Raw genomic sequence first — 9,522 nt, 5'->3', positions numbered from 1 at the left:
TGACGCTAACTAGTGAACATGTAAGCCACAAAACGCCCACTAGTTCACTAGTAAGGTCATTTTGACGCTTACTAGTGAACATGTAAGCCACAAAACGCCCACTAGTTCACTAGTAAGATAATTTTGACGCTTACTAGTGAACATGTAAGGCCATAAATGTGCCCACTAGTTCACTAGTAAGTTCATTTTGAGGCTTACTAGTTGACCTGTAAGCCACACATCGCCTACTAGTTCACTAGTAAGATCATTTTGAGGCTTACTAGTGAACATGTAAGCCACAAAACGCCCAATAGTTCACTAGTAAGATCATTTTGACGCTTACTAGTGAACATGTAAGCCACAAAACGCTCACTAGTTTACTAGTAAGGTCATTTTGACGCTTACTAGTTGACATGTAAGCCGATAAACGCCCACTAGTTCACTCGTAAGATCATTTTGAGGCTTACTCATTGACATGTAAGCCGCAAAACGCCCACTAGTTCACTAGTAAGGTCATTTTGAGGCACATGTTAGTAATTCAACTTTGTTGTTTGATTTGCACCGAGTTAAGAAAATGTGGTATTCCTCTCCATGATATCATCGTTTAGATCCTGATCGTAACTCTTCGAGCAGCCTTCCCCAACGTGATCCGCTTCTGCTGCTGTGTGGCCGTCATATATTTGGGCTACTGCTTCTGCGGCTGGATTGTGCTGGGACCGTACCATGTGAAGGTACCGCATCGATAAGTCAACCTTACTTTTAAGTACTGTCGAGCCTCAATTTAATGGACTACATCGAAGTGCTTTTTTTGTAGCTTTGAAACACCCAGTAGAGAACAAGCATTGTTTTGGACTTCTTTTGGAGCCTAAAAATCCCCAGTACACGACAACTTTACTTATGTAAAGTTTTTTTTTTTTTTTTTTTTAAAGAAGAAAAAAAAAAGTTTGAAACTGATTTTTTAAAGTTCATTCAAACTTGCTGAGGGGGCGGATAATGCTTCCTGCGCCTTGATACGGGCAATTCCACAGCAAAAATACGTGCAATTCCACTCTTTTATGAATGCACTTCTTTTATGAATCGATGACATTGATAAGGGTTGTGAAAAAAAAAACTGAGCTGCAACAAAAATATTTTCAAAAGGACTACTAGTGCCTGATTTAAAAAGAAAAAAGCTATTAGTAGAGAGAACATGCGCCTGTTGAGCTGCATGCTTACAGCACTGCTAAGCTATTGTTTCTACTTTGATGAGACAGTCGGCCCAGCCAACATGGCCGCCACATTGACTCGCATTTTAGCCTGCTCTAGTCTACTGTAACCCAACAACAAAATGAAGCTACGCTCTGAGTCGCCGAACGGTCTGAGTGCACCAGCGCCCGCTCGGAGTACTTGGGCCTACTACGCAACTATTTTTAATGTTGGTCATTTTGGTGCCACTTGGAGAGCTAAGTATTTTTCTTAAGTGTGGCACTTGGTGTAAAATGTTTGCCAACCTCAGGTGTGAAGAGATTTACTGTTTTCAGATCATGTTAAGAAGTGTTTTATTAGACTGTATCCTTGTGCTACAGTTCCGCTCCCTATCCATGGTGTCGGAATGCCTCTTCTCCCTCATCAATGGCGACGACATGTTCGTGACCTTCTCAGGAATGCAGGAGAGCAGCACTCTGGTGTGGCTCTTCAGCCAAGTGTACCTGTACACCTTCATCTCGCTCTTCATCTACATGGTGCTGTCGCTCTTCATCGCGCTCATCACCGGAGCCTACGAGGCCATCAAGGTAGGCCAGCAAACCCGACCTTTTTTTGTCTTAAAGCAGGTGTGCCCATTAGGTAGATCCTTATCTACCGGTAGATCTAAGACGGGTCCCAAGTAGATCCGAGGAGTGTCGAGAAGAAAAAAAACAAACAACCATTTGTTTGTCTTTGTACATGTTAGTAATAAATTTTTGTGTTAATATACACTGCACACTAATCATCTTATCAGTCTCATTTTCACAAAAAAAATATATTTAAAAAATAAAATAAAGCAGGTAAATCTTAAATTCGCGCGTGTGTGTGTGCGCGCGTGCGCACGCCGGTAAGGGTAGATCCCGTGAGGTTAGTTGATCGAAAAGTAGATCTTCGATCCAAAATGTAGGTTTTCTATAATAATAATAATACATTTTATTTGTGGGCGCCTTTCTAGAAACTCAAGGACACCTTACAACAAGCAGTTAAAATCACGAGTACAATGTTAAAAACTACATCAAATAAGATAAGAAAAAATACAACAAAAATAAATAAATAAAAATAATAAAAATAATGGCTTTATGGTCTGAGTGAATAGGCTTGTCGAAACAGATGTGTTTTGAGGCGGGATTTGAAATGTGTTAATGAGGCTGTATTACGAAGGTCAGCGGGGAGTGAGTTCCATAGCTGGGGAGCAGAGCGACTGAAGGCTCTATTTCCCATGGTGACGAGGCGAGCAGGGGGGACAGAGAGGAGGACAGAGGAGGAGGAACGAAGAGAGCGGACAGGCGTAGGAATATGGATGAGGTCAGATAGGTATGGAGGGGCTAGGTCATGAATGGATTTGAATGTGAGGAGCAGGATTTTATATTGAATGCGGTGTAGAATGGGGAGCCAGTGGAGATGTTGAAGGACAGGTGTAATATGGTTTATGTATGGTGTGAGTGTGATAATGCGGGCGGCTGAATTTTGGACCAGCTGAAGCTTATGGAGGGTTTTTTGAGGGAGACCAAACAGAAGGGAATTACAGTAATCGAGTCGCGAGGTGACGAGGGTGTGTACAAGTATAGCAGTGGACTGAGGAGTGAGAGAAGAGCGGAGCCGGTGGATGTTTCGAAGATGATAATATGCAGAACGAGTGATGTGGTTGATATGTGAGGTGAAGGAGAGGGTGCTATCAAGGATGACACCCAGACTCTTGACCTGAGGGGAGGGGGAGATGGAAGAGCTTTCGAAGGGAATGGAGAAGTTGTTTATTTTGTTTAGATTGGATTTAGTGCCTATAAGGAGGAATTCAGTTTTATTGCTATTCAGTTTGAGGAAATTTGAGGTGAACCAAGATTTTAATTCCTGCAGGCAGTTGGTTAGGGAGGATGGTGGAAGTATGGTATTAGGTTTGGTAGAGATGTAGAGCTGGGTGTCATCCGCGTAGCAATGAAAATGAATGTGGTGTTTCCTGAAGATATTACCAAGGGGAAGAAGATAGATTAGAAATAGCAATGGGCCGAGGACAGAACCCTGAGGAACACCTGAAGTGAGGGGAAAGGGGTGAGATCTAAAACGTTTGAGCTGGATAAACTGAGTGCGGTCAGAAAGATAGGAGCGGAACCAGGAGAGGGGGATGCTGGTGATGCCAATGGAGGAGAGTCTGTCGAGGAGGATGGAGTGAGAGATGGTGTCAAAGGCTGCACTGAGGTCAAGCAGGAGGAGGATGGCGAGTGAACCGGAGTCAGCAGAGAGAAGAAGGTCATTGCATATTTTGAGGAGGGCAGTTTCGGTACTATGGAGGGGACGGAAGCCAGATTGAAATTGTTCGTAGAGCTTATTGGAGGAAAGATGGGTGTGAAGTTGAGCAGCTACTGTTTTCTCTAGAAGTTTGGAGATGAACGGAAGGTTTGATATGGGACGAAAGTTGTTCAAGTCGCAGGGATCAGAGCCAGGTTTCTTCAGTATGGGAGTGACAGCAGCAGTTTTGAGATGAGATGGTACAATGCCAGTAGAGAGGGAAGTTTGAATAATGTTAGTGATGAGAGGGGAGAGGGCCGGGATAGAAGCTTTGACTAAAACAGTAGGGAGAGGGTCAAGTTGACAAGTAGAGGATTTGGACTTCTGGATTAAGATGGAGACTTGGTGGACAGATGGGGATGTAAATGCAGAGAGTAGGTGGGTAGGAACCGGGGAGAATGGAGAAGGAGGGTTAGGAGCAGCTGAAGGGGTGAGTTGCTGGTGGATAAGTTGGATTTTGGATGTAAAAAATGAGGCCAGAGTATTACAAAAATCAGTGGAATAGAGATGTGAGGGAAGAGTGTCAGCAGGTTTAGTGAGTTTAGAAATGAGTGAAAAGAGTGATCTGGGGTTGCCTTCATTGGAACTGATTAATCCAGAGTAGAAGGTAGATTTGGCTTTGGATATTGAGTCCTTGTAATGGAGAAAGTGGGTAGTGTACATTTCTTTATGAATGGCGAGTCCAGTTTTTCTATATAATCTTTCAAGTTGACGGCCTTTTGATTTAAGTTGTCTGAGGGTAGGGGTAAACCAGGGTGCTGTTTGGTTGAAGGAGACAGTTCGGGTTTTGAGTGGGGCCAGGATATTGAGAATGTTATGGAGATTTGTATTGTAGTGTGTCAAAAACTCATCTGTTGTAGAAAGACAATCAGTACTGGGGAGGTTGTTGATAAGTGATTCTAAATTGTCCGGGTTAATGTCCTTGATTTTACGGAAATGTATAATGCGTTGTGGGTTGGATTTGAAAAATGACAGGTTAACATTGAATGAAAGCAATAGATGATCTGTGTATGGGAGGAGATCGGTTTTACAGTTTGTTGGTGATAATCCAATACAGCAGATCAAGTCCAGAATATGTCCTTTACTGTGTGTGGGAAAGTTGACATACTGTTGAAAACCAAAACTGTCCAGGCAGGAGGTAAAGTCTTTGGTGAGTGAGTTATTGATATTGTCCATGTGTATATTAAAATCTCCTAAGAGAATCACATTTGGTGATAGTGTATACAGATGGGTGATGAGTGTAGTAATGTCAGTGATAAAATTCTTGTTTGGTTTTGGTGGACGGTAAATAGTGGCAATCAGTGTGGGAGTTGATCCAGAGAGCTGTATAACTGTCGCTTCAAAAGATAAAAAAGCAGGCACATTTACAGGTGCAAATTTCCAATCCTCGCGCAGAATCATCGCGAGGCCGCCTCCCCTCCCAGTCGTGCGCGGCACAGCGTGATAAACAAAGCCCGGTGGAGTAGCTTCATTAAGAGTACCATAATCATTTGGCTGCTGCCAGGTCTCAGTCAGACACAGAATGTCAAACTCACGGTCTGTCAGGAGGTCGTGGACGAACTGGCCCTTGCTCGTAAGGGAGCGGATGTTCAATAGGCCAACGTTGACAGCAGTGCAGCTGCGAGCGACCGCGATGCTATCCGACCTCGGGACGCGTGTCAATACAGAGGCATCCGCACGGCGTCCGGTGTTCTTCCGTGGGCGGCGAGCGGTGGACCAGAACGACCTGATGGAGCTGGAGTTGTCGTATTGATAGTTTCGGCGTGAGCCCCGGTGAGTGCACCTTCGCCGGGGCACGTAAAGGATGTCCGGGTGTTGGAGCAGAGCAGGCGGTGGTGGACCGTGTGGATTAAAGTTGAGTTTGAGCTCAGTGGCTGCATATTGGTGAAGCGCTTCCAATGAGTGGTGGAAAACACACAGAGCGAACCAGCAGAAAGCAAGCCACTCACAGCTGATCAACATAGCCGGACCGGAGTAATGAAGTCGGGAAGCAGCAACAGTTAGTGGGTAAGCTAGCCGCTAGCCGCTAGTTGACAACTCAATACTCGATGACAGGTAATGACAGTTCGGCCAATCGAGTGTGGATTGATCATTGTTCACTCGGTGACCATAAAAGCAGGTCGACATAAAATATGTCGGCTATAAAAGATAAAAAATTGACAAAAAATGGACTTAAAAATCAAAAAATCACGGGGAGTAGCGGCGTCCAAAATTCGGTTTTCTAGCCTCTATTCCAGGGTTGTCAAACATACGGTACACGGGCCGGAACCGGCCCCCAAGGCAGTTCGATCAGGCCCGCAGGATCATTTAAAAGTGGAAAAATCCATAAAATGAATGAATATTTTTTTACAAGGTGCAATTCGTGGAGTATCCGCTGGCGGATACACTGTTTGATCAGAGTACAAGTCAACATTGTTTTGATCAGAGAAGAAGACAATAGCAGTCTCAGTCTGTCACTGAGACAGACCCAACACAGCAGACGCTATCAAGGACGTGTGAATACTTTATTCTTTACACATTTAATAGCACTCTCCTCAGTTTGTAAGGTGTAGGCAGGGATTCTATTTAGATTTTATATGCGCATGTGTAAATTGTTTAAAAACAAAAATTCTTTATGAACCCAGTTTAATCTGAAAATGCATTATGATATTTTTCAATACCAATTACGTTTTGTGCCTTTGTACAATCAGTTGGATCATATATGTGAATGATAAAAGTAAATTGCACATTTGTTTAAGGAAATCTAAGGTGCTTCATGAAATGTTTTGTAAAAGATACGTTTATTACATTTCCCTAATGTTCTTGTGCTTCTTTGACCAAAACAAAGAAAAGACATTATTTTGGTTATTTATCGCGGAGTATGGTACAATTTTATTGGTCCGGCCCAGTTGACATCTACAGAGACCGTATGTGGCCCACAATGTGAAATGAGTTTGAAACCCCTGCTCTATTCTGTTTTAACTACTTTCAGATGATTTAGGTTTGGGCATCGATCACGGAGAATTGAGTGGCATCCGGCTCTGGAAACCGAATGTAAATGTCAAACTTTTATATGTTGTCGTACAGCATCAGACCCAGGAGCCCATTCACATCACAGACCTGCATGCTTTCATAGCTGAGTGCACCGATGCGCCAAACTCCGGCAAGTTCAGGGGCCTGGAGACATCGCCGTGCTCCTTTTTCTGCTGCTGTGACAGGTAATGCAATACTTTTTCTGTTTGTTTGGGGGGGGGGGGGTTGTAGTGAGTCCTATAAAATCAGAAATGCAACTGTGATATAAATAAGTAGTAGTGGCTTCGCTGTTGTGGTTGCTCAGTACACAATGGCTAAAGTGACAATTGAAATGAATAACAAAATAGAACATGAAGTAACTTCCTGCATGAGGTTGCGGGCAAGCCCTGCCGCAAATTGCGAATATTTGCAAATTACTGTCACACTCTCCTTACAAAAGGGTGTGTAACCGTTTATATTGTAAATGCCACAAAATGGCGGCATCTTAAGTACTCTGAATGTGAATCTCAAAATAGACACACTGATTACATAAAGCAGGGGTCCCCAAACTTTTTCCTGTGAGGGCCACATAACTTTTCCCTTCTCTGATGGGGGGCCGGTGCCAGTTTATAAAAAAGTGTGACGATCGTAGGGGAGCTAAAAATTTTTTATTGTTTTCCAGAAAAGCCACACATAACCAAATAACCCTTTCCAGGTTCTTTACAGAAAAAAGTCAGGAAACAAATAATAACACTAACACAAAAACAGGAAATACATAATAACTAAATAACTCTCTCTGGGTTCTTCATAGAAAAAAAGCCATGGAACATTGTCACGTTGTACCTGAAGAGACAGAGTAATCGCTTCGTGTATAACCAAATAACTGAAAGTCGATCCCCGAAATAGCAGACACAGAAAGAGGTTTGTCAGAGAACAAAAGGAGTCTTTAATACAAACACAAAATTACCCGACCGGGAGAATAACAAAAAGTGCTGGTCAAAATAAGGACCAGGGATAAAATAAAGAGAACAACCGAAAACGCTTGCGGAAAAAATAGCAAGGAGGGTCTGATTAGACAATACTATAAATTTCACTCGAAAGAGGAATAACGACGCGCAATAATAGCCACAAGGCTAAGAGGCAATGAATAATACGAATAGGAATTGGGCGAGAGAATTTTGGCACGGCGTGGAATACTCCGGCAGTGAGTCAACTGCCAGAGCGCCCAAATAAAGCCCGTGTAATCAATCACAAATCGGTGGCAGATGTGCAGAAAGCAAGCAAGAAGCCTGCCCCCTGCTGGCAAACACGGGACTTGACAAACATTAACTTTCTTAACCGATAAAAGTTCAGCTCAGTTGTCAGAGCAGAATCTCTCTGACACATGAGCAGTCTCTTAAAGTTCTTGTGTTCCTTCCTTATAATCCTTTTGTAGGTTCCAGTAGGCTTGTAGACACCGCTGTTTGCAGTTTTTTGGGGGCGTTTTTAACAGAGTGACGGGTCATTTTGACCCGAGGACAACAGGAGGGTTAGAGGGCCGGGCCAAATGTACGGGGCCGTAGTTTGGGGACCCCTGACATAAAGCATCAAGCCCACGCATCTAGCATGTAAACAATCGTGAAACCCATGTTCCATAAACAACTGAACTCAGTGGGTGAGTGTAATCAACACAGCCAAAATGCCTTCACATGAGGCTCATCGATACTATTAGCTAGCCTAATGGCCTATTTAACATTTTAACCACAAAGTGATGTGACATCACACACGAACAAACAGAATGATAACATTTTAGGTCATTCAGGAAAATTCTAACTGGCAAATAGAGCGCAAGAGCTGTGAGCAGTTGCATCAGTGAAGAAGCAAAACACTGATCTGCTGTGTTTCCCGTTGACCAGTCCTCAGGGTGCATTCAAATTCCACCAACAAAACAAGATATCTCAAACATCGATGTAAAAACACCACGAATGAACTAAATCAAACAACTACAGTAAGATTCCACCAGGTGGTACCAAAGTATGACTGGTGATACAAAAAGGGGACTTTGGGCTTTCCCCCCTGTCAGAGTCACATCAAACAGCTCTGGATACAATCTGAATACAAACCACCGTCTTGTATTTCCGTCAGGATGACAACATATGAGGACGTCCTGCTGGTGAACTGAGGAAGAATTCGGTTCAACTTACAAGAAGTCCCCTCTGGAACAAGCCTTTTTTTTCCTGGCACTTGACTGAAGGAGGAGGCGTCAATCAGTTGGACCAGGATTTTCCAATGAGGAATGCACGTCATGGATTCATCAGGAACAAGGTGCCTTGTGGGAAGGTGAAAGCACACATATTTATTTAATGGGCCTTGTGTCAGGCCAGCTCAGTGTTTTTTAGATTTTTCATCTTTTTAAAATTTACATTCACAAGAAAATATGTTTCAACCTGCTAGTTTATTAGCAGATTTCAAGCCGATCACTACGCACGAAACTTTGAGGCTGATCCAGTTTGACTGCGGCCTCGGAGGAAATGGCCTCTACACGGTATGCCTGTTAAGTGTTCTCACGTTTGAACCAGAACCATCACTTGAGACTTTTTTTTCCCTACTTTTTGGATTTCAAATTTATACTAAGGAAGAAGGATTACCTCGCTGGACCATAACTCGCTATTTGAAACATTTAATCATCGAAATACTTAAGATAGAGGCATAAACAAGAGAGCAATGGAGAGTATAGCTTATGAAGGGTGCATCCAAATATATAAGGATGTTATGGAAAATGTCATTTATTTCAATGGTTCACTTCAAACCTAATATGCGGTGGATTCACTACAGATAAAGTAGAATTTACTATGATTTTTTTTTTCTCTGACTTTGATGGTTACAGTTTAGAACAAACACACTCGGAAGACATTTTATTTTTGATGTAAAATGGATTCGTTTCATCACTCTGTATCATTTGAGTTTTTAACTTTTTAAATTAAACTCCTGAAATAAATTTGAGATGCACCCGCATTATAAAAAATTTAAAGCCCCAAATTGGGTGTCATTTTTTTTTAAATCTAT

At 42.7% G+C, this 9,522-nt stretch overlaps 1 protein-coding gene across 1 annotated transcript; it reads left to right on the top strand.

Moving 5' to 3' along the window:
• The first annotated feature begins 564 nt into the window (after positions 1 to 564).
• Positions 565 to 9,201, top strand: LOC127599480 (mucolipin-3-like). The gene is made up of 4 exons (XM_052063444.1): positions 565 to 710; positions 1,545 to 1,751; positions 6,553 to 6,683; positions 8,602 to 9,201. The coding sequence occupies exons 2-4, from the start codon at positions 1,560 to 1,562 to the stop codon at positions 8,636 to 8,638; spliced, it is 360 nt and encodes a 119-aa protein (XP_051919404.1). The 5' UTR covers positions 565 to 710; positions 1,545 to 1,559; the 3' UTR covers positions 8,639 to 9,201.
• Positions 9,202 to 9,522: the final 321 nt, after the last annotated feature.

This window comes from Hippocampus zosterae, chromosome 4 (assembly GCF_025434085.1).
Source record: "Hippocampus zosterae strain Florida chromosome 4, ASM2543408v3, whole genome shotgun sequence".
Lineage (NCBI taxonomy): Eukaryota > Metazoa > Chordata > Actinopteri > Syngnathiformes > Syngnathidae > Hippocampus > Hippocampus zosterae.
This window is presented reverse-complemented; position numbering and strand designations above follow the sequence as displayed.

What these genes read in the sequence shown, in the direction of transcription:
- LOC127599480 (XM_052063444.1), top strand. Translation starts at nt 1,560, where the DNA reads ATGGTGTCGGAATGCCTCTTCTCCCTCATCAATGGCGACGACATGTTC. An exon ending in GAGCCTACGAGGCCATCAAG is followed by an intron (nt 1,752 to 6,552) that starts GTAGGCCAGCAA and finishes GTTGTCGTACAG; the next exon opens with CATCAGACCCAGGAGCCCAT. An exon ending in TTTTTCTGCTGCTGTGACAG is followed by an intron (nt 6,684 to 8,601) that starts GTAATGCAATAC and finishes TATTTCCGTCAG; the next exon opens with GATGACAACATATGAGGACG.